Below are 26,136 nucleotides of genomic sequence, written 5' to 3' on the forward strand. Positions count from 1 at the left end.
TAAAAGCACTGGTAGTCACATGATTGCAATTACTGTCTCAAATACATATGTACACAAGTGACGAACAAGACTTGTGCAATGAAAGACGTAACGACTAAACACCAGTGAAAGTTTCTTGTCCCCCCCCCCCACCTTCTTCCCACCACCACCGCACCACGACACTAGAATGTTCCAGAATGCGTCACACATACGTCACGTTCTATTTATAGGTATGACTTCATACACTATTCATGACTATTTATAGTTGTACACCTATATAGAGCAGTACATTACTCATGCAAGTCATTTTCCAGTGACTCATAGAAGAACAACGAACAGGTCAGCCAATAAGAAACCAGACATCCACCAATACACTCCGCCTACTACCACTAGGAGTTGTTCAGTCATCCAGCCACACACTACGGTACACGATTTATTGAAGAAGAAACAATAAACGGTAAATATGAATGAGCACGCATGGGGTTCCACCTACCTTCATATCCGAGGTTAAAGTGCATTAACCTGTATAATGAATGTATCGCGTGGTACAATAACATTCGTGATTGTGCTATGACAGTTTACTTTAAATACAGTTTTATTCACAATGCTCAGGCATCGTGATACATGTAACATTTTGTTGAATTTATTTAATTACTTTCTCTTCAAATAATTAGTCACACTTTTATGAATTCGATTTATATACTTTCCAATTATAATACTTAGACGTCCGTTTCATTTAAATGTTGAGATATAAACATATCCCTTACTGATTCTCGCGTATTCGCATAACTGCGCGTAATTTGAATAGTGGCAAACTCATTACACCATGTATTCTCATAAAATCTAATTCGGTGTATAACATTTATAGTAATCGCAAATGAGGGCGACATCATTTGGGGGTACTGTATTCAAAGAGATATTTCAATTAAGAAATTTATATACTTAATGACCGTGATTCAACCACGTGAGAATGATCACCTCCCTCGCATACACTTTCAAAGTCACGTGGTGTATTGGGTGACACGGCATGGTTCGGTATGTTGAATGAATGAACTTTATTGTTCCCGTGTAAAAAAGCGTAGGTTACATAGGGTGTTTGCAACAATAAAGAATTTTTGTTAACAAGACAATATTTTGAAAATAACTAGTATGAATGTACTTAAAATTCACAAATAAATAAATATGTATAAAAAAATAAATACACACATAAATTATTAAAGAAATCTAATCTCTAATTTTGGTCGCAGCTAAAATAAAGTTAGATATCTCTTGTTGAACTAATTTATCTTGATGAGAAAGTAAATATGTGAAACGAGAAATGTTATTGTCAGCCGGAACTGTAATTTTATGTAACAGTTGAGATCTCTGCTGTTCATAGTTTTGACAATCTAAAAGGAAATGGATCTCATCTTCAATGCAATTATTACAAAATTGACAAAGTTTGCTATTTATTGGTACTTTAGGGATAGAATGTCTGTCTTTTTCAATAGCTAAACAATGATCGCTAACCCTGAATTTAGTGAACATTTTTCTATTTTCACCATTCAAATTAAGTAAATAAGGCTCCAAATTGTACTTTGTTTTAAATTTTGAATATGTTCTGAGAATGTTTAGAATTTTCATTTTATATAGCAGTTCTCCACTTGTTCACATACCTGCTTTGTAAATTTGATCATAAAATTTTACAAATTGTTGCTGTTTGTGTTTTGAGGATTTTTCCTCTCAGAAGAAAATCTAATGATGCTTCCTGTAATATGGTTTTAAGATTAATGAACAAACTATTTTATATAGATGCCTTTTTCTGTTCATAGAATGTCTGTTTAGTTAGATTATCATCTGGTAATTCTACGATATGCAGCCAATATTTAATTATTTGCTTTTTGATGTCAATTAAAAGAGGATATTGCCCCAATTCTGCTCTTGCTGCTAGATTACATGAGGTCCTGTTAATCTGCAAGATTTGCTTACAAAACTTCAAATGAATTTTTTCTATCGTGTTTTTTCCCATTTGTTGTTGTTGATGAAACTTTGTCCCCATACCTCTGATCCATATAGAAGGATGGGTTTTATAAAAACGTTAAATAAATGTAAAGAAAGTTTAATATTTTTATTATCCCATAGTATTTTGTTCATAGCAAAAAGTGTTTTTCCAGCTTTCTCTGCTATATTGGCTGTTGCCTCATTGAAATTACCATTTGAACTGAAAATAATCCCTAAATAAATATACTGCTTAATACATTTAATGCATTGGTTGCCAATAGTAATATTAACACACATAAATTAATTCTAATAAGAATAAAACGTGGTTCATCTTCCTTTGCGACACGTGGTACAATACGATCACAGCAATCCTATGTGCTATATATACAACATTCAATCTTATACCTACCACCTGTGAAATGTTACACATATCACTTTTTTCAGAAAAGTTTTTTTTCAAAATATATGATCGATGACCTTGTTCATTTTATTTAGCGTTGACTTTAACGACGTACCGTTGCTTCAGGACATGGTCGGTTTTTCAAAAGATATATTCATCCAGTCACTGGTAGAAGATAAATTCTTATGTCAACTCTGTGAGAAAGTACTGTGTGATCCGATCCAGACTTATTGTGGACATAGATACTGTAAAACATGTTTTGAAGACTTGTTAAGGTAAGATAACTGTTGACCAGAAACTAATTGAACTGATTACAACTTTGATTGACTTAAACCACCACCACTTACTTGGAACACATTAGCCAAATCAAAAACTCATTGAATGTTATACATCACTGTCACAGCTTTGACAGAGGTATTGATCTAATATTTCAGCAGTAGCTTCTCTGAGAGTATTTGACACTAATGTATTTTCAGTTTTGTCACACTTAATACGTTCTGTACGCCCTGGGCATTGTATGTTCGCATTCACAACTCTCACTCCGTTTCACTTCCGTATGCTATATGCGGTAATGTGGTATCTGTGAAATATTGTTGTCATTATTCATGAACAATACACACACTAATATAAACATTAATTTGCATATTTTTATAGATACAACGAGAGTGTATACTGTAATGCATGTAAAGCTGAAGGAATAGACGACACTGTGTTGACTTCACAACAGGTAAATTACATTTTACAATAAATAAAAACTTGCTTCAAATTGTGGCATTGGCACGTAAGGGCTAAATATTATTAACAGTTGTTCTCCTTTAGTAAATGATACGACAAAGGTACAAAAATCTCCGATATCCATTCTCATTCATTGATAAACACTCCGACACGTGTACTTATCTGAGTGGCCCCTGTAACACCGCATATCATATACCTTGTAATGCCCAACTTCGAAGTGCTTTCATCGTTCAAAACAAAACGCGTCATTCTAAATTACGACGTGTGTTTGGGGTCACGCAGTGTAAAGTTGTAATTACACCTATATGGTAAATGATGAAATCTTTATGGACTGAATACGGTTTTGCTGCCCTCGGTCGTACGGCTTACGCGCATGACTTCGGGCCGCGAAAGCCGTATCCAGTCCATAAAGAAAAATATCATCGACATTACAACTGTAATGAAGGCTCGGGGCTCCCCATTCGACGTCTTCAATGTTTGAAAGTAATGTTGCTTGATATTGAGTATTTTTATTGACATAATCAACATTCCATATACTTACTTATTAATTACTAGATCTACCCCGATAGAGCGATAGTGAGAGAGCTCAATTCACAGGACGTACAATGCGTCAATGTCGGCTGTAATTGGACCGGGAATTTCAGAGATTATCATTTGGTAAGTGTGCATGTGCTGATTCTAACGCAAAATAATTATACATTAATAATAAATCTAGTGAAAAGTGACCCTTGGTCAATTCGAAATTAAATATTTCAATACGTAATTCCTATTTGCATACATTGTGAGTGTCATGTTATTCTTTAATTAAAAAAAACATTTCCACTATCCACACCATTTATGACCGGGTAATTGAGGGTAATTGCAATTTAGAGATTTCAACTCAGTTTTTCTAAAAAAAAAAAAACTTTCGTATAGTAATTCCTATGTCTATTTTAATTTACAAAGAAAATATAGTAATATATTCACCAGGGATTTGTATTGACAGGAGTGAAGAAGACCAGGGCTATCAAAGCGTTTGGATCTGTTCAGCTTAGAAAAATTAAGCATGTATACATGTACTCAGTGTAACTATCTTCAATGAAATGCAGTCACGTGACTGAAAAAACAACGATATTGCTTCTACGATATCTATATATAATATATTATAATCTATTATTACAGAATCATATTCCGACTTGTGAATATGAAATGATACAATGTGTCAATAGAAATGGATGTAATGTATCTATTCAACGTGGACATCTATCATCTCATCTGGAGAAGGATTGTCCAATGAGAATAGTGAAGTGTGAATACTGCACAGTAGAAGTTTCATTTACCAATATAGAGGTGAGTATTGTAATAACTGAGTTGATATTACCGTGGTTATTATTCGGGTAATACATTGCGAAAGCAATTCACCAGACCATCCATAGATATCTGGATATATTTCACTGCGTCTTACTCACAGATGATATTTTTAATGTACTCACTTTTCTGTCTTACAGATTCATCTACTCGAATGTCCCAAGACTCCGGAGAAATGTAAATTCTGCGGAGAGTTTTTACCACGAGAAATGGTGAGTAATACATGATAATTATTACAAATAAACACAGATTCAGCAATTCACGGAGATGATTGATTCCACGTGAATGTTTAGAGGCATGTGATATCAAAGTTGCAACTATTATAAATAATATAAGTTTATACAAAAAATAATCTTAAGGTTTTCTTAAATTATTCTAGATGGAGCAACATACAGATACGAAAACAGGTGACTGTGTTAGAAAGTTGATAGCATGCCAATTTCAGGACGTTGGATGTCATGATATGGTGAGTATAGTGACGGGAATGTCTGGGAATATATTTGTATGTCTTAGATGATTGTATGTGTATGTTAGTATGAATAATATATAAACAATATGGGAATTATCAAGAGCCCCAAGTCATTTAACGTAAAAATTGGTTTTCATTGAAGGTTGAGAAATCCAAGACGGCGGAGCATAATACCAGGTCTATGGGTGAGCATTTATTGATGATATTACAGTTCATAATATCTCTTATGGCAATGGTACGGAGTATGCGAGATAAAATTGATGAAGTTGAAAACGTGAGAACAAGAATTAACGAACATGAAAATCAAATAAAACAACTAGAAAAGAATGAGAAAACACTGCACCATAAGATGACTGAAATGGTTTCAGCCGCACAAAATGAAAAACGTAATGGGATAATTACTGGAGAAAACAAAGATCTTGTAGAAAAATACGAACAGTCAACACGAGCATTGGATAACTCTATGACGGTTGCCAACAAAAAGCTCGCTACCTGTGAGGGCGTGGTCGCAGTGCTCAACAATCAGGTGGAAAAAACAGACGAAACTGTAACTTTGTTGTCATTACAACAGAAGAAGTATACTGAGATGATAGAGGCATTAGAAAGAAAAGTGAAAGCACAAGATAGAATTATCGCTTTAAAAGATGTTGCTATTGCTGAACAAGATTTGAGAATACAAAGTCTGGAAATGGCGTCCTATGATGGTGTGTTGGTTTGGAAGATAACAGACTTCGCCCGTAAACGACAAGACGCCATCAGTGGAAGAACCACCTCTATCTACTCACCTTGTTTTTATAGTAGTCGCCATGGATACAAGATGTGTGCTCGGATATATATCAATGGTGATGGAATGGGGAAGGGTAACCACGTATCTTTGTTCTTTGTGATCATGAAGGGAGAGTCTGACGCCCTCTTGCGATGGCCATTCCGTCAGAAGGTCACGATGATGTGGTTAGATCAGAACAACAGAAATCACGTGATCGATGCATTTCGACCTGACCCTACTTCAAGTTCATTTCAACGTCCCAAACACGACATGAACATTGCCAGTGGATGTCCTCTATTTATGCCTCTATCAGATTTGGACAGTCCACTTCATCATTACGTCAAAGATGACACAGCATTTATCAAAATATTTGTTGACACTAGTGATTTATCTTAATGTACCTTCATGTTTTTTTTGTTTGTTTTTTTTTTAATTCGCACTAAAGTATCATAACATAATCATTCCATCTGGGGAGAGCGATCAACATGATTAACCTTAATAATGTTCACAGATTTTCAATTTCGGCCCAATTTTTGTTGAATGAAATTTTAATTGGCAGCTTGTTTGGTGTATCGTAAAATCAGTCGATATAAGTTTTCATACCGCATATGAACAGCATTTACCCTACATTACATGGAATTCCTGGCTGATACTATTGCATCGTATGTCGTGTTCATATAACAAATTGTCAAAGGGGAGTGAAAACAAGAGACAAGAGAGAGCATGAATGATGATCGAAATATGTGGTTAAGGAGAGGAGTGGGAAATCATCAAAACATGCCAATGACTAGTAAGTTTAGAACGAAGACGACGTCAACAATTCGTGTTTTCCGCCAGAAATATCAACATACGCGGTGGATACAAGTCTCTCAATTACCCAGGTCACTAAATAATTGAAAATATCACGGGATTATACAAATATGTATATTTAAGTGTTTTTGTATGATATTTACACTTTTTAATTATTTATTCCTTTATTTATTTAATTTTCTATTTATCTGTGTGTGTGTGTTTGTTCATGTATTTATTTATTTATTTATTCATTCATTTACAAACTTTCAATATATGTATGATATGAGTTTGAAACGATTGTATTTGTTGTAATTAGGTTTATAATTGACTTAATTATTATTATTATTATTATTATTATTACTATTATTATTATTATTATTATTATTATTATTATTATTATTATTATTATTATTATTATTATTATTATTATTATTATTATCATCATGTTGATAACATTGATTATATACTGACGACGAAGAAAATAGGAAGCAGTTTGATTAAATAATTTGTGATATTAATATTTTACTATTTTCATTACCGAGATTCCATTTATTAGTTATTGACGAATTGTAAAGCCCGTCATCATTATATTGGTGTTTTGAATACTTCTGTTATTTTATTATTATATTAAATGTCGAATTATTTCATTCAAACTTATTTCAATTACAAAATTGGCAGTAAATCTTTTGGATAGTAAGTAACTTTTGAAGGTCTTTCCTGAATTTAATATACACATTGATTGTGTCGTTTGGCGTGGGTTCAAAATGGTGTGTTCTATTAAACGCATGTATAAGCCATGGTTGTACATATTCGGACTATTACATATGTCATATAACGCAGTCTATTAAACTACTCTTCACAGTTCTGGTATCAGCATCAACATTTACCTCATTGCAAACTTACAATGAATAAATTGATGATTTTTTTTAGTATGTATGAAAATAAACAAATGCCATACTTCAGTGAATACGTGAATCTGTAACAACATTTTAATATTCTTACTTTAAGTAACCACATGAATTGTAATGTTGTATTGTTCAAAAGAACATTGGCAGTATGTCAAAACAAACCAATAGTATATACTATGTATAGTGTCTTGTGTGCTCAATATTGGAAGCAGTGACTAAGAGAGAAATAAAGATATTTGTTTTGTAATTTCTCTTTCTTTTCACTGCTTTATAGGTGTTTTATATGTTAGTATACGGTATGTGATATTTAAAATATTGGAAATGTATACAGTGCAATGGCAAATTATACAGTGTGCTTTGCCACAGGAAATATATGTGTAATCTAGTCTTGGTCGAATACAATATATAATTATGTGGTTGGTTGGTTGGAGGATCGGATGGAAAAGAGAAAAACTAAGAATTTCCACGAAGTATGTGTAATTCAAAAGAATTGGGGACATTTCCATCAGGCATATGTGAATAAATATTTGCAAAAAACAAATTCCCCATTCCCCAGATTACAAAAGGAAAATCTCATAATCAAGGATCAATGTTTTAGTGCGAGTTATTGGATATAAATACCGCCCTCTATTATTAATTAGTAAATTGAATTAACTGACTGCTGTAACTGATATTAACAAACTTGGCACTGGTCCAATATCAAGGCAGAGGAATGTGCTCATTTCGGAATTCAAATTTTACAAGTTGCTAGTTCGAATAGCGATGATTACTGCTACTATTATTTTGATCCGTTCATTCCCTATCTCAATATGACCAGCACATAATATAATGTATTCTTTAAAAATAGCGACATTTAACTTTATTAGTTAGATGTGTGTATAAACACCAAATAACGGTACATTCTACTAATTATCATAACTCCATTTACATCTAACAGCTTACGGAATGTCAGCGCAGCCAGCGGCAACCCGGAAATACACTGAGTGGGTTAAACGTTGAAGGGAAAACCCTTGTTTCATTTTCTTATTAAAACGCACGCCGTTGGGAAATATAACCATGCTATGGTAATTTCCACTGTCCCACGGTGGAGTGGATGTATTTGTAGAATATTTGAGTCAATTTATAACATAAATCAAACCCATATCTCAAGAACGTCTGCACATGTTCTTGTGAGTCAGCTGTTCTGTAGATATGGTTTATGCTGATGTTGCTGGAAACGGAGTATTTTGGTTTATGATGAAACATGTAGCTTTATTTATACCCATACACAATTGCAATCGGCTCTTAAATACACATTTTATATCTAAGCTGTATTCTCACTGAGTGAGTGTTTGGCGAAGCAGTGGAACATGCATAGCAAATCGAGGTTTGTTCAGTTTGATTGTAGTATCATATACTAGTATACGTACTTATTTATGTGGCGTACATTAGGAATTTAAGGCTAGTTAGGGGGTCTGTCATGTGACCAAAAACAGTAGTCGCAAACTCGAAGGGAGTAACACTAAGCTCTCCCTTACACTGTAGGGTTTCAATTCCAAATAGCGTACTACACGCCCGACTACACAAATTGCACATGGGAGAACCCCCCCCCCCCCCCGAGACTCCATGTGAGGCCAATAAGTCAAAATGCAAAATGTTGTTCCGCCGCCCCTGCGTTGTCGAATTTAAATACAATACCACAATGGCATCACGCGGCGATCAGTAAGCATGTTTTGCAATTTCAACAAAAAAAGTAAAAATAAAATTAGTTAGCCTTAACTTCGAGGGAACGTGTAGTAAGGTAAGTTGTATGCGTGCAGTTGGCGAGTATTATACGTTGTCAGACTAAAATACATGCTCTTCAACTACAGTTTGTATAAGTATACAATGTTCCATTATCCGTATATTATACGACTGCATCCCACCGAAAAAAAACGACGGTTTAAAAGCACTATAATTAATTTCTCTATCACAGTGCATAACATAACGCAAACGTTTCCAGCTCAGATTTCATACTGTTCGTGTAACTATAAACACAAATATGTCCATAAAGAAACAATTACTTTGTTCGCATTTTTAAACACAATTTAAGCACTGATTTCATACTAATATTCATTGAACTATGAATGCGACCTAAGTTCAAGCCTTGCTGCCGACCTGAAGCAACATAATTGAGTGCGATTAACACTGGAACACGTGATATGTCTCATGTGACAATGCTGGCAGTAGGTCATAAGTTCGTGACCTTTTCGTCAACCGTCGTGTCAGCTTTTCAGTGTAATAGTTTACGCAGCAATGAGCAATGAATGACGTGTATGTGTAGTGATTGCTGATTCGACAATATGTACTAACAATAATTCAATGATTGCCATGAAAAATAAAACTCGGGGGTTTAAAATCATTGAATCACACAGACAGACTAGCAGGAACATATGGGTTTTTTCGTCGATTAACGAGAGATTATGTTTTTACATATGATAGTATTCAACGTCATTGCCCGTCGTGGTTCAATGAAAAGCAAGGTTCAATACACGCAGGGCTTCACAATAAACATACTTTCAAATCATATTTTTATTGGACTATAGAATCAGAGCGTATTCGTACACACATATTATTCAAATCATTCACCGTTCTTCATTAAATGAGTCGTACGTGTATGCCTGAGAGGGCGTAAAATCCCAGTTGTTTTTATTGGGCACAAAATTGGTAAACATTTGACCCATGTACCAATAGTTAGAGAAATATCTGGAAAATTAATATATTCTTTCTAATATATGTTTAAAGACGTGAAAATATTTTTTCAACCTAGAGGAATCCCATATTTTATTTTTAAAAAATCTAATATTCGTCGGGATGCTACTCAAACAATAAACAAACCATAACACTGCTATGTGTTTGCATAATGTTTGCCCTTGGAACTGAAGAATAGTTAAGATGTGTATTTGATTGTAGATTGTGTCTTGTCATATGTACTTGAACTATGCCTTATTTCCTAAACAGTCTATAAATACTGTGAATCCCTTGATTTGTGTTTACAGATCGGTGGATCCTAATATGTCACTGGCAGTAATGTAAAACACATTTGAAATAGCAACATGCCATTTTAGCGAATTTGACTCAATACACGAATTAACGAAATCTTAATTTAGCTATAATGCCAACAATCTCATTGCGAGAATATACTTTATTCTAAATTAGCGACATCTTGAATTAGCGAAATTACAGGTTAGCTAAATTAGCTAAAATGACATGCTAGCTCAAATACGTGTTTTACAAGTATACACAAGGTTTTCCCCTAATTTGCACTATTATGAAAGAAATTATTCTCACAAAAACTGAAAAACATGATTGATATGTTTTACAGTAGTACTGGTCACGTGCCGGAATTAATAATAATATAATTAATATAATTAATAATGATAACTGCTACATTGAAATCATACCCATTTGTTGTTATTGTATTTATTACGAGTCATTGAGCACATAAACGGCAAAGAAGATTCGTCGTCAACGACGCATATTTCTGTGATGCTGCAACCGGTTTTTTCTTGCAATGCTACATTGACGTGAAAAAATCAGTCGAGATTTATGCAGCATAGTGACATTAACTAGTAATCACCGAACAGGAGAAATTCAATTAAAAACAGTGTCTGAAAAGAAAAATATAATCCTTAAAATGTGTTACACGCAATACGCAGGCACAATTTCTGATTTTTCGAATCTCAACTTGTTCGGAAGCGTACGTTTGTCTCTCCCATGCGCAGTTCTCGCGGGATGTGAAAAATATTCATTAATCATCTTTACAATTTCGATGATAGTCCTTGCGTTTTTACCTTACATATTTTTACGCGTACAATAGGTATAAAATGGCAGAATTTTCAAAGAGAATATTTATAGATGTGCCAATAGAAGATAAGAACATATGTCGGTACTGTGATGAGATTCTACATAATCCTTTACAGACACACTGTGGACACAGATACTGTAGACAGTGCTTTGAAGAATTACTGCGGTATGTATAATTAGCGTATGGTACCATGGTTGACCATTAAGATATCCAGTATACGGTATATCCAGTATACTGTTGTTTTGGGAATGCATTTTCTATTCTCTACAGCGACGTTAATTGACGAGGTGTGTGTGTTTTCTGATGCAACTGAAATTAATTTCATCCGTGATTTAGCATATATCAACAACACAACAAAAGTATGACAACGTTATGAACCCAGAATTAGATCGCGTCCAAAATTCCATAGTTCCTCGCTAGAGGGCGCAATCATTCTGAAAAAATCAACTGAATAAATGCAATCGCAGTTGTACATGTCTTGTTTACCCATTATTATTATTATTATTATTATTATTATTATTATTATGCATTCAATATTCTCTTTATCAACTTCCCAATTTCTATTGAAATATTTACCATATAAATGTAATTTGCAGAAATGAAGGAGATGTACTTTGTAGTTCTTGTCGGGAAGAAGGAATAATGGATTCTTTGTTAAATATTGAACAGGTAAGCCGCACAATGTATCCTTCTTGTGAATGCGTACGTGTACTTGTACTTGTCAAGCTGGTCCAATGTGCCAAATAGTCAACATGTTGTTACACATTTCAAACATTACCGTGACATCTCTTCACGTTACCTCGATCACAGTACCATACATGGTTCTTCTTATTTAACAGGCATATCCGGATAGAGCCATAGCAAGGGAACTGAATAAACACAACGTACAGTGCATAAACATAGGATGTGATTGGACGGGCAGTTTCAAGGATTACAAATTGGTAAGCAAAACACCTAATATAAAGTCAAAACTTTGTTGTTCCTATCTTCGGAATCTACTACGTATTTGATTCAATTTATTTTATCGTATTTTAATTGAAAATGAAATGAATATATAATGATATACACCGTATTTGTTACAAGTGATAGGTTTCAGTTTTCTCAGCCACAACAGACGATGTTTCTCTGGAACACTGATAGATCAAAGTAAATAAAACGGTTATACAGAATACTATATAACATACTTGCTATACTATTATAGGATCACAATCCGACTTGTGAATATGAAATGATAAAATGTGTCAATAGAAATGGATGTAATGTATCAATTCAACGTGGAAATCTATCATCTCATCTGGAGAAGGATTGTCCAATGAGAATAGTAAAGTGTGAACATTGTCAACATGAGACAGCATTTATAGATATGGAGGTAAAGTTTAACGAAATTTGTTTTGCGTGAGCATCACGGCCACACCTGACATTGTACGGCGATGGACGTTGATTTATTTACATATATCGATGAGATGTGTATCTGTAGTTAGACTACATTCATCTACGATTTTAACAATCATATATATTCTTCATAGATTCATCTTCGTGAATGCGCTGATGTCACCAAGGAAACCAACTCATGCAAGGAGAAAACTGTGAGAAAAACGGTAATTCAATGCAGCATTAGATTGTACCTTTCCCGTTTCATACACAGAGGGCGTAATGCAAAGTGATTCCTTCTTTTTACCTCGTCCGCCCGTAATTTTCCCGCTAAAATTTGTTGAGATGCAATTAAATGTTGCGCTATTTTTTTATATTCTGTAAGGGAACGTGAGATTAGCACAGTTCATTTGATATTAACTGAGAAGCATAAATACTATAGTTTATAGTTTTTTTGTTCATGTAAAAGACCATTCGAAATTAAAAAACGAGAATAGATTTACCTCTGTGAATCTGTACCTACATAACATGCTTCAAACACAGTGCATGTGCATTCTTTTGATGACCCAATTCAAGATGGTCGAATTGTGGCCATTTTATTGTGTTTAGATATTATAGCCTCCTAGCCTGACGAGGTCGCATGAGTTGCGCCCTTCCGCGGTTCCCAAACCCAACACAGTGAGCGCTGATGCCGTTCGGCCGGCGAGGACACTACTCGCGCCTACACACATGTCAGGCTAATGGCCTCCGTCCTTAAAGTGTTATTAATTTGATAACATATTCAGGTGTCATTTCTCCCTCAATCCGAGCTTCACAGGCATTCTTTCAAGATGTGTTAGACACCATACAGATATTTAGTTTATAAAGGGTTTATTCAAATCATGATTTATCTTACATTAGGGTATTATGTTAGATCTTTGGCCGGCAATTTCTACTGTACCTTAGAATTAGTGAATCCCTCTCAAATATCACCGATCTCACCTCCGGGATTTATACGCAATATATTTTTTTTATTTTTGATGAATGTTATTTTATTGAATTAGTTATTATTATTATGTCAATTTCATCATAAATCACAGTGGAGTTCACATATTATGGGCAAGGCGATCAATAGTTCCACTATGTTTTGTTTTAGATGACCGACCATACTGAACCAGAATCCTCAATCTGCTCAAAAGACCTGGTATTCTGTGATTTCAAGGAAATCGGGTGTGAAGATATGGTGAGTATGCTTACATCGGAAGAGAATGGGACATTGACTGACTTTCAAAAGAAACAATTACTAGTATTCATCGGCGTGAGAGAAACGTTTTGTAGTATGATTTCTGTTTGCCTCTTGCAGATTGAGAAACACAAAATGGCGGAACATAGCACTGTTTCGTTGGTGGGGCACTTACATATGATGTTACGGTTCATTCTCCCTTTCATATCAATGTTACAAAGTACACAGGACAGCGTAAATACGATAGTTAACATTAACTCAACACTTGAAAACCAGGAAAAGAAGATTCTGTGTCTGCAGTCTGATGAGAAGAGAATAGCAGACCGATTGTCTAGATTATCGACTAGAAACGAGAGAGAGAATAGCGAAGATGACGCTTTGGTTCGGACGGTAGAGAAACATGATAAATCGATAGTAGGACTGAATAATTGCATTGCGGTTACCAATAAAAAGATTAATACATGTGAAGGCATGATTGTGGTATTGAACAACGAAGTGGGAACGATGACTGACAATGTCACTTTGTTGTCAAGACAACAGAAGAAGTATACTGAGATGATAGAGGCGTTAGAGAAAAAAGTGAAAGCACAAGATAGAATTATCGCTTTAAAAGATGTTGCTATTGCTGAACAAGATTTAAGAATACAAAGTCTAGAAATGGCGTCCTATGATGGTGTGTTGGTTTGGAAGATAACAGACTTCGCTCCTAAAAGACAAGACGCCATCAGTGGAAGAACCACCTCTATCTACTCACCTTGTTTTTATAGTAGTCGCCATGGATACAAGATGTGTGCTCGGATATATATCAATGGTGATGGAATGGGGAAGGGTAACCACGTATCTTTGTTCTTCGTGATCATGAAGGGAGAGTCTGACGCCCTCTTGCGATGGCCATTCCGTCAGAAGGTCACTATGATGTGGTTAGATCAGATTAACAAAGATCACGTGATCGATGCATTTCGACCTGACCCTACTTCAAGTTCATTTCAACGTCCTAAACACGACATGAACATTGCCAGTGGATGTCCTCTATTCATGCCGCTATCACAGTTGGAAAGTCTACGTCATCATTACGTCAGAGATGACACTGCATTTATCAAAATATTTGTTGACACTAGTGATTTATCTTAATCCGCGATGTTTCTATTACACATATGAATCGTCAATTCTCCTCATCAAGTACGACAATTCTAAACACACCAATGGCGGAGCCGCAGAACCCGTAGTTACCCATACACAAATAGCCCACAATGCACTCATCAACGATGTCAGTGTTACATTCGTACACTGGTTTAACAGGGTGTAACTAATTTGAAAGTGTCATTAAGCATGTATGGTATATCCATACCGTGTCCTTCTAAATAGTTTCTCATAAACAAATGTACCATCTTCTCATTATTCTGTGTAATTAATATTAATAGAAGATTAGACAAATAATTAGATTCAGTGATGAGATGTAACCTTTGATAACTAGTCTTTGTTTTACAGAAATTGAAACCTTATAGCAACTTGAAAGTAACATTTTCAAGCACATTATATTGTAAAAGAAATAGCATTCGCATAAATGTTAATCTTGTTGTGATTTGTGTTGCTCACTAGGATATGTTCACTCCACACATTCACTAGGATATAGTATCACATCATGATTTTTAACATTTGCTCTATTTGATTGATTGTTATGAATAATGTAATAGCTATTATAACGCATTGGTGACATGCAGGTCAGCTGCGCCATATTTGTTATCACTCGACATATCTACTCAATTGAATATACGTATGATGATAATAAATATGTGTTAGTAGTACAAGAATCCGTTTATGCGAATGCGTTTATTGCGCAATGACATACCGTTGCGTATACGTACTGAGTATGACGTAGATAGGAGCACTCGTTAACAGATGTATTGTATGCTACGAAGAAAACAAACAGTGTTGTACTGAAAATGTTGAATTGTTCTCGTTACGAATATCGAGTTACGAAAACATCGGGTTACAACAATGACAACGCCCATATTACATATTACAGTTACGGCCAACATAGAATTATTGTTTTGTTTAACGTTATATATTTTCCGTAACTCGAAGTTCGGTCAACTGTTATTGAAGTTCGAGCCCCATAAATTTGGACGTTCAACAAAAACAAAAAATATTACCTGTAACTTGAAGTTCTGTTAACTGGAAATTGAACCTCGAGTTACAATTTGGAAGTGGTTTTGCAAAAGACGATGTAATTTCTAAAATATGGGCATCTCGTTGTACTGTGCAGATGATTTAACAAACAAGAGTAATTGCACACATTCTTTCTATTTTTCACATAGTATTCTCACATTCCCTTGTGTATGAGCGTGTCGGAGCGGATTGAAAACGTAATTACAGCGATATCAAATAAGACGCTATTATGACATAATTAATTACGCGATTATTATTGACTGTCATGTTTTTATAATAGTGTCATTATGATCCTTATAATGATAGTTATGTAACGTATAGTTAAAATGACATAAAAAACGGTCTGAAGAACATGAATTGGAAAATAACATAAATTTCTACATTTCTTTTATTATGTTATTAAATATCCATTTTGTACTATAAATCAATGTCACATCAATGTGTTTTATATAACACCTTTATAAAATTTTAATCTGAAAAATTAAAATATTATTATTAAATATAAAATTGTTATAAAAGCTATTTCAAAATATGCGATTTTATAATGCTCTCGAACAAAAGGGTTGTTATAGTCAAATATTAATTTTCTCCAAACTTTTCATAAAGTCTTATTATTTTCAACATAAAAGTGTGTATTAAAATATTATTTCATTTTATAGTTTCAATATTCTGAAATGTCATAATAACGCAATTAAATGGTGGTTAATCTCTGTTTTACTGGATTGTTCATAAACTCAAATTTTAAAAACGCTGAGTTAAGTCAATCACTGTAATATATATTTTAAAATGTTATTGTCTACGACTTTTGGATGTGACGGCGATATTGTATTGTGAAATGAGGGCTGCCATATTACAAAATACCAATTTGTTATTTTTATAATAGTGTGAGGGAAATATCAAAAAGTCACGACGTATAAAGGATACAAGTGATATTGATAGCGACGCTCACAGTAGTCATGAACGAGAAGTTCTCTGTGTTATTGATAGGAAAAACAGTGAAGTCGACCATACAGTCTGGGTAACAGTGAAGGAAGTGTTGCCTGTCACTTTTGTAGCGTTTATTATCATCAGTCTAAAACATCTACTTCACTGTCGGGCAACCCCGCTTTTCACCAATTTTTAATTATTGGCTGATCCAATAACCATATGTACTTCAACCTACAGCATGAACTGATGTCCATTCGAGGTCCCTGGGCTATGACATAACAAATTACAACGTATCTAGACTCTAGAAGAAAGGATAGGAAACTGGGGCATATCCTTTGATGCAATCTGGGTTACGTTAATTAATTAAGTTCTAATTGGTTGTAATGATCTTTAAATTCAACTGCAACTTACTCCCTATCATTTGAAAATCTTCCCCAGGTCAACAAAAATGACCAGTATGCAAAATATCTTGTATTTTGAGAATATTTATGAATTGCAATTCTCATACATATTTGTTTAGTAACACAAATCATGAATCAACTAATCACGTGACATACAATGGGAAAAAGTTTTAAGGTTTTTTTTAAAAAGAAACACAAAGTGTGCGTTTCACAAATTATTGTCTCTCAAAAACAAAACTATTATGAATATTTACCGGTAATGAAGCAATGATACAGATAATTGACAATTTAAGATCGTTAAATTAGTTCAAAAACGATATACAAAGATTGTATTGTTCAACATCTGTGGTACTACATATAGTGACTTATTTGTTCGCCTTAGATAATACAATTATATATTAGAGTTAGTTCAAAGCCAAGCTCTGATATCATTTGTGGGTCAGTTTTCAATCCTTGCTCTCATGGGGTCTATGGTCGTATTAAAAAAAATTATTTTCATTTAAGTTGCATTGTGTGACATTCATTGTCTCATAATGAACTTTGTATTTCTATGCAAATGAAGAGTTGTCAGTGGTTAATTTCAATGAATATACATTTTACACGTGATTTGCTGTATTTTGATCTGGTGTATTCGGTTTATGACCTATAGCATATTCCATTATAACCTATATCAACATGTTATTGGCCTTTAGCATTCAGTTTTAATAAATGCTGTTGCTAGAAAAATTTGGATAAAAATGTATGGCCATCGAACTACTTTTTAGACAAAATATGTGTCAAACACCCATGATTTTAGAGCTCTTTATCATTGATTATTTTAGAAAAAAATCTTTCTCAAAAAATTCTTCAGATACATAAGGTCTAAAAATGATAAAAAATCTTTATGCTTATCCAAATACTACGTATTTATTTGTTTTGAACAATACTTTAACCGGAATCACTATTATATTTTGCATGTTTTCAGGCAGTTTTTGTCCCAAAACAACATTTTGCACCGGGTAAAATAAAGCAAAACCCGATAACCCGTGTTTAAATTAACAATTAGGTATCACAAAAAGTGATATTTTTGTTGCTCTTATATAATAGGCTGAATACCCACAAACGACCCTAATTGCAGCCATTGAAAAACATCAGTGACGACGCTTATATATTTGGAGAAATGTAGGTATTCCGAGAAAATCATCCGCCCCCTTGAAGTGTTAAATGAACAGTCCCTAATAAAGCAAAGACATATGATTAAATCAATACTTAAATAGCTTATTCCACAGTGTCTTTCTATTGGTTGATATCTAAGACTTCCGGCTGCTGATGTGCATTCGGATTGGTTACATCAATATGTTAATAAAATCTCCACAGTGCTACATTACGGTAGATGTTCTTTGCGAACAACTTCCAACACACATCTTTTCCATATTCGTGCAGCTTTCGTGCAACAGTCAAGTATTGCGGTGAGAATACATGTGTTACTCTTGTTTACCAAACCGACGGTGACGATGATGAAATACATTTATTGAGCAATTCATCGAGTGAAACTTTATAACAGTCAAAAATTATCATTATTATTTCTTTCTATTTTGTCAACTGGATAAAAATCATGTGATAATTCTGGTTTTAGCTGGTAAAAGACGGTACGAGATTATAATATTTAAAGACTTTTATTAATTTTGCTTTTTTTTTCTAAAAATTATATATTTCAGATCAAAAGGGAAGCCGGCGTTAAAAGATGTTTCTTAAAGTTGTACTCGCTATTTGTGTGGTGTGCAATATTATCGCGATTTCATCGTCTAGACCGGTAAGTAGTCAGTTAATACACTCTCAAGATATTCAAGGTGTGCTGTGGTGTTTCTGAATTTCATGTCATCTGCTACTGAGACTGGTCTATTGTCTACTCGACTGTATAATATTCATCCCATCAAATTAATGTTACAAATGTCTAACCGTAAACTCATACTAGTCGAATAAGGTCTGAAAATCCATTTGTTAAATTAAATATATCGACTGACGATGGTGGCGTTGGTACATTGAATCTCATATGAATTGAATGCATATTCTAAAAAATGAACATGATACTCAATTATTTACATTCACTAATTGTGAATGTTACTGTCCCATGTGTCGATAACGACTCGACTTATGACAAAATCGTAGGTCACGTAAAAATTGGTAACTTAGTGGCCACATTCCTAAGCAACCACTCAACAATATTGGACATACTTGACGAAAGTTTGGGTTGGACGTTGTAGCGATGGTATGGTACTAGTAAATAAAAAAGGTCATTTTGTAATTGATTGTTTAAAAAGATATATTCCCGCGGATGTTTAATTCAGTATTATTAATGCATATGCGCATATGTGTTCCTGACAGAGCATAGACGTTTGCATTTTACGTAGCTTCTTTGATATGCTTCGTAGCATGCCTAGTATTTCGAAGCCCAGTTATTGATGCATACATTATCAATTGGTGTCGATGAATGACATCATTCGCGTTAATACACGTGTAATTGAGTAGCTTAATAACATAGCGCGATGAGTTGTGTTATTCAAATTTGCCTTCCAATCATAATTATGTTGAACCTACTAAATCGGGATTGGTAGCGTGTTAATAATGCGAGTGAATTGAAATCCTGTCAGTGTGCATGCCAGGAGTGATATATTATTATGTCTGCGTGTAATTGGACAGTGCTTTAATGATCTCATCGCTCAAGTAGATACATATGCTGAAATGAATTGACAGATAATCAGCAAATTGTGGTAGCATTTAATTTGTTGTAATCACCATTTGCGAGTAGGCTAATTTACATAGATAAGAGGAGTCCCTTGATTTCTCATAAATACAACTGTGAAATGAACAACTTTACATATAGCATTCATGTAAATGGCCTCGTAAAGACTTTAGATACTTTGATAAGATGCGACGGCACTGAATAATTTGTGGGTTTTTTTCCCCACACATGATGCACTTAATTAACCTTTGCCAAATAGGTTGCAATATGAGTGGTTTGTCTGGTGAATACGGTTGTATGCATGGAAATAGCCCGAACAATTATTCGAATGTACACTTTTTATTAATGTAAAACGCTTCTCAAAATAACAAAAAGTAATGTAATGTATTTTCACATTATGTGGCATTTCATATTATAAGAATGGAGGAAATGAGATAAACCTATGACGTCAGCTTACTCAGATCACTAATGTACAAAATGGGAAGAAACTCTTTTATCTATAATATCTCAACATTTTTTCAGTGATATAAGGTGATATAAGATGATATAGGGTGATATAGAATGACATATGTACCATGGGGTGATAAAGGATGACAGTCTGACGTGGACTTACATAGACTAACTTGGTGACATAGGGTAACATAAGTTGACATGGGCCGACAGGGTGGTATAAATTGATATAGGCTGACATAGGCTGACATGGGCGGACAGGGTGGCATAGATTGATATAGGCTGACATATGGCAACATAAGCTGACAAGGGCCGACAGGGTGGTATAAATTGATATAGGCTGACATGGGTGGACAGTGTATATTGATATAGGGTGACATAGGGCAACATAAGATGACATGGGCCGACAGGGTGGTATAAATTGATATAGGTTGAAATAGGCTGACATGGGTGGACAGTGTATATTGATATAGGGTGACATAGGGCAACATAAGATGACATGGGCCGACAGGGTGGTATAAATTGATATAGGTTGAAATAGGCTGACATGGGCGGACAGGGTGGTATAAATTGATATAAGCTGACATAGGGCAACATAAGATGACATGGGCCGACAGGGTGGTATAAATTGATATAGGTTGACATAGGCTGACATGGGCGGACAGGGTGGCATAGATTGATATAGGCTGACATAGGGCAACATAAGATGACATGGGCGGCCAGTGTAGCATATATTGATATAGGGTGACATAGCTTGACATAAGCTAACATAATCTGACATGGGGTTACATAGGCTGACAAAAGGAAATGATGCCACAATGCATTCCATGCCAAGAATTGATATCAGGAAGTGTTAACATATTTACAATATTTCCTTTAAGGGTTTAATGACGAAATAAATTATGTAAGCCGCTGCTAAATTACCATTTTATGCATATTGTTTGACAGTTACTCTCAAAATCAAGAATGGCAATGAAGGAAAAATTCCACTTATTGTTGACAAATACTAAATTAATCAATTGCAGAAAGATTTATCTTGACCTGTGTATTGCTTCTACTGTACATGTATACGCTAAAGTATGCGCATATTACAAAACGCACGAGTTGCAATCTTACCACAAACATATAAAACTATTTATTACTGGTGAAATACCACGTCGAATTTAGCAATTACGTGGCAGAACTGGGAAATTGCGTTGGCTTACAACAGAGAGGTAAATTACATATACGGAGTATAACAGAAAGCAACGACAGTGATTGCGCAATCAGGAGTTTCAATGAACGGACTTCGTGATAATAAATACTTCCACTTTGTACAATGAAAATAGCTGTCAGTGTCTATGACGTCATATATCTAATTGTGTCGATAAATGAAGTGGTATGTTTCCTGGAACCATGAAAGACAGTGGTCAATTAATTGAAAGCACGCGTTCTACAGTGTAATCGTCCACTTTAATTGAAATGATTCGTTTAATGCACTTCGTACTTTTTCTATAACCAAGAGAGTATACTTGTGTTATAGTATCAATTACCGGTAATATGATTTCTTTTTTTTAGTAATTCCAATTCAATTATAGCAGTTTGAATCTTTTATTTTGAGTTCTTTAGAAAACTCAGCATGTGGCTACGGAAGTAACACTCATCAACAGGCTGCTGTCCCCCCCCCCCCACACGAGTATATAGTTAAGTATCGCCACATTTCCCTAGATATTTACAAGTATTAATAGGTATGATTTTCAACAAAAGAAATGATTGACACAACTATATAAAATTAAAATATCCTTCAATAGCTGTCAATCCGATGGCTGATAGACCAAATACACCATCCCATCAATTTAACATACACAGTGACGCAAATAAACTAGTTTGGAACTTGTTCACGTGTTTATCACATGTCACACCAATTTATATCTGAGAAATCAGTGTGATATTTTCGATAACACGATTCGAATCGGCAATTTGATGAGTACTTGTAAGCAGCTGACGTCATCGACTGATAATCACTAAATACATTGCTCGTTTGGTGACTTGAGATTAGATTGTTTTAATAGCTTTGTTATATTGTAGACCATTTCCCTCTTATACAGTACTATAAACCGACTTCTAAGGCGTGTTTTAATTACTAGTACTTCACGATTGTCAGTGGAAATCGTTTAATGTGTATCAAAATCGTATCAAGTGGCATACTCTGAAATAAATCAATCACAAGCGATAACCTTGTTTCATAAATTTGTTTCATTGAACAGTATTCAATTGATAATGAAGTTACGCACCAGGAAACCTTAGACAAACTACAAACTACGACTCAAACGTTAGTTGTCACTGGCGCAAAAACAGGGTGCAACGTCCGATATCGCTTAATATCTCCTTTATTCTAAACAAGCTAAATACGTCATCAATAATAAAGTTCGCAACTCACTGGCATGAGTGTATACACAGATTCAAACGAGATTAGATCTAAATCTGATAATTTACACTGTGTTATTGTGTACAGCATACGATCGTCGGATTATTTCGATTAATAACACGGTACATTTTCGAGAAAACTATTTCCGGTTAGAGAGCATACTTGGAGAAAATGACCCATTTAACAACGAGACACAGCATATATACATTTGTATATATAAATAGTATTAAATATGTTCTGAGGCGTGACAGAGATGGTGTTCGAAAGACTCGTGCAAAGTATTGCGTCATTGATTCACGATGACGTCAAACTCTGCGTAGATTCATTTAATCTATGGTAAGCCGGATTTTGAAGGCCAGTGTACGGCCTTTGCACTTATGACAATTAACTGATTGATATCTATGTATATAGCCTGTTAATGCCATCCTGCTGTAGAACTGAATAATTAGCGAGGTTAGGAGATGTTCATCACAGACACCAATGACAGGTATACGACTCCCTCTCTTGAAATTAGGTTACACGGGAACTACGATACATTACAACATAGTGTAGAATACAAAAGAATCACAATAAATTGACAGTAAAATGATTCAATAGCGGAATACGTTTGCGACGTAATAAGCATAGATGACGTCATAAATCATTCAGTATACCATAAACCCTGGAGAACAGGTTTCTGAGCAAAACTACTTTAATATTGAACTTTGAATGATCTTTACAATGCAATACCCGCGGGAAATCATCGCATGTCTGCTAAAGCGTACAGAACATCACTGGGTTTCTGAATTAAATTTCTTATCTTCTACCCACAGTATCTCCACGTGAGCTGCTACTCAGACAACGACTGCTACAGCTTCGGCGGTATGTGTGTCGGAATGATTTGTGAGACAAGTTACAAGAGCGTGACGTGTTCCAGTGATGACGACTGTACAGCCGAGGGAGAAGTGTGTCTTAATATGTACTGCCGAGGCGCATATGGCGGATTCAATGTATTCACCTACGGCTAGACGATATTCGACATCACGCGTTATTTCGTTCAATTTACTAAGATTAAAGCAGGGGAGTCGTCACCTGCGCATGCGTCAGGTGGTCATAACGTGTCATTGTTTACAAACAAGCGTCTACCCATGAGCCTTTGCGTTTTATCGTGTATTGTAATCGTCGTTTGGGACATATGTCCTGCGCAGGCGCAGGTGACGACCCTCCCGCTTTAAACAATTTGAAAAGACATGAAGACGGTTTTGGCTTTTACAATTCTTTCAAGGGAACTGTTTTAATGCAGTTTTGTTATGCAGGTGTGACATCAATACCAGTTTAAATACGCGATATGAACTTGTCGTTGTACAAATATAGTCTGTATTTGCTATCAATATAAAGTGTAAGGCTAGAATTCAAATAGTGTTCCTTTATTTGCATAATGTCCATTCGAATGTTTCAAATTGTGCAACTCTCCTGTGAAAATGTGTGTGGCGATATTGGCACAGCATTTTTTTTATTAACACTATTCACCACATACATTGTTTCAGATATGACAGTGCTGCATTTACAAAAACTGTAGAGCTAATTACTACCTTATACTTAAATATGCCAGTTTGGATATTTAGAGTACTAACAAATTCTCACTCCCGGTCCGGTTAGACTTAAGTACCTCACGAATATTCACTTTTGGGAGATATCATTTATGGTATGTGTTGGTTCTTGGATACTTCATCTTCGTCTTCCTGTACTTCGTTTAGTAATTCGAACTTAACAGTTTGCGTAAAAAGGGAGAGTTTTGCGATTTTAACATCGAAAATGCCTTTGCTTCATTATTTGCTGAGGGACGGCCGCTTAGGTATGTGCTCTGTAACTTGCAGCACCATGAACCTAAAAACGTTAGGTAATCAAACAAAAATGACGTTGTACTAAATTCCAAAAGTACGTTTAAGGTGTTCATTTTTTCGTAGCATAAAAATGATTTGCTTCCTCGCTTATTGTGACACCCTCAAATCACTGATTTCCATTCCCCTCAAAAGTCAACAATGGTATGTGCCTCCATTTTTACGCCACGACTCATAGTCGTATTCTGAGTCTTGCTGATAACATTTTGGTTCAAATTCACGTAGATATCGCCGAGAAAACTCAAATTTTCAACTAAAGCTAATTTTCATAACAATGATTTGACCCTTGGTCGCCATATTGGACACCGCATACAACGAGGAAAATTAGTAGGGAAATTCACTCGCATTTAATTGCGTTCGCGTGATAGGCAAAAATGTATTTGCACTACGCATAAACACGGTTTTTACCCTGGATTACTAAAATCAAAATATAATTGGGGTAGCTATCGCCGCGGTAAGAAGTTTTTGGTTATGGGTGTTGTCCAAATCATTCACGTCCCATCCCGGGCGCCACTAATATATAAGCTACATTACCACTGGGCCGAATCAATGATATACCACCAAAAAATGGATGATTGGGCGAAAATCCTTTCTTTTTTCTTTTATCTTTTTTTTTTTACCTCGACATTTTTCGCTTGGAAAGGCATTTACGCTAAATTTTGGATTTGGTAAATTGTCTCTCACCCTTTTGGTTATTACACAGGGACTGTGGTTATTACACAGGGACTGTGGTTATTACACAGGACAGGGACTGTGGTTATTACACAGGGACTGTGGTTATTACACAGGGACTGTGGTTAATACACAGGGACTGTGGTTATTACACAGGGACTGTGGTTATTACACAGGGACTGTGGTTATTACAGGTATCACTGATTTCTCGCCATCATAGTGATTCACTTTCCAAGTTTGGTTTCGCGGGCGCCTCTAATAAACAACCTATCCTATTGTTGGCCTCAACCTTTTTTCGCTCGAAAGGCAAAGGCGATAAGACTAGATTCTCAAGGACGCGGGTCCGAGTCGTTTGGATGGGACAATTCGTTGCACGCCTAGAAACATGGCAACGTTGTTTTTTGGTGAATAAATGACATGTTCTGTTCCAATAAAGGATTTTGATATGCATAAAAATTCCTTACTGAAACATTTCCTGTACTCTCTAAAATTTGATAATCCCACTAGCCCGAGATGGATGGATGTTCAACACGTTATTGAATGTTCGCGTCACCGTACGTAAAAACACATTCTCGAACTTGACACTTTTAAAGTTCAGACCATTAAGCAAATAGATGGAAATACCAGTTACATAAATCATGAAGATTGATGATTCGATTGCTGGCCGGGAAAGCTGTATTTAGTGTTCATTTCTATGCAATATAAAATCATAT

The 26,136-nt window shown here is 35.0% G+C and overlaps 2 protein-coding genes and 1 long non-coding RNA gene across 3 annotated transcripts; all 3 read left to right on the forward strand.

The window, feature by feature from the left end:
- Positions 1 to 237: 237 nt before the first annotated feature.
- On the forward strand, positions 238 to 6,781 carry LOC100373894 (TNF receptor-associated factor 2-like). Its single transcript, XM_078005424.2, has 8 exons — positions 238 to 436; positions 2,455 to 2,634; positions 3,014 to 3,086; positions 3,650 to 3,751; positions 4,256 to 4,423; positions 4,582 to 4,653; positions 4,821 to 4,907; positions 5,053 to 6,781. Exons 2-8 carry the CDS (start codon positions 2,489 to 2,491, stop codon positions 6,070 to 6,072), a joined length of 1,668 nt encoding a protein of 555 aa, XP_077861550.2. The 5' UTR covers positions 238 to 436; positions 2,455 to 2,488; the 3' UTR covers positions 6,073 to 6,781.
- Positions 6,782 to 9,128: 2,347 nt separating this feature from the next.
- On the forward strand, positions 9,129 to 15,606 carry LOC100374048 (TNF receptor-associated factor 2-like). The gene is made up of 8 exons (XM_078005421.2): positions 9,129 to 9,156; positions 11,215 to 11,367; positions 11,799 to 11,871; positions 12,042 to 12,143; positions 12,404 to 12,571; positions 12,729 to 12,800; positions 13,709 to 13,795; positions 13,916 to 15,606. The coding sequence occupies exons 2-8, from the start codon at positions 11,222 to 11,224 to the stop codon at positions 14,924 to 14,926; spliced, it is 1,659 nt and encodes a 552-aa protein (XP_077861547.2). The 5' UTR covers positions 9,129 to 9,156; positions 11,215 to 11,221; the 3' UTR covers positions 14,927 to 15,606.
- A 3,048-nt stretch (positions 15,607 to 18,654) lies between these two features.
- On the forward strand, positions 18,655 to 24,267 carry LOC144341981 (uncharacterized). Its single transcript, XR_013418685.2, has 3 exons — positions 18,655 to 18,740; positions 18,990 to 19,084; positions 23,684 to 24,267. It is a non-coding gene; the product is annotated as an uncharacterized LOC144341981 (long non-coding RNA).
- The last annotated feature ends 1,869 nt before the right edge of the window (positions 24,268 to 26,136 follow it).

This window comes from Saccoglossus kowalevskii, chromosome 4 (genome assembly GCF_978046115.1).
Source record: "Saccoglossus kowalevskii chromosome 4, keSacKowa6.1, whole genome shotgun sequence".
NCBI classification, from domain to species: domain Eukaryota; kingdom Metazoa; phylum Hemichordata; class Enteropneusta; family Harrimaniidae; genus Saccoglossus; species Saccoglossus kowalevskii.

What these genes read in the sequence shown, in the direction of transcription:
- LOC100373894 (XM_078005424.2), top strand. Translation starts at nt 2,489, where the DNA reads ATGGTCGGTTTTTCAAAAGATATATTCATCCAGTCACTGGTAGAAGAT. An exon ending in ATTTCAGAGATTATCATTTG is followed by an intron (nt 3,752 to 4,255) that starts GTAAGTGTGCAT and finishes CTATTATTACAG; the next exon opens with AATCATATTCCGACTTGTGA. An exon ending in ACGTTGGATGTCATGATATG is followed by an intron (nt 4,908 to 5,052) that starts GTGAGTATAGTG and finishes TTTTCATTGAAG; the next exon opens with GTTGAGAAATCCAAGACGGC.
- LOC100374048 (XM_078005421.2), top strand. Translation starts at nt 11,222, where the DNA reads ATGGCAGAATTTTCAAAGAGAATATTTATAGATGTGCCAATAGAAGAT. An exon ending in TGCTTTGAAGAATTACTGCG is followed by an intron (nt 11,368 to 11,798) that starts GTATGTATAATT and finishes TGTAATTTGCAG; the next exon opens with AAATGAAGGAGATGTACTTT. An exon ending in GTTTCAAGGATTACAAATTG is followed by an intron (nt 12,144 to 12,403) that starts GTAAGCAAAACA and finishes ATACTATTATAG; the next exon opens with GATCACAATCCGACTTGTGA.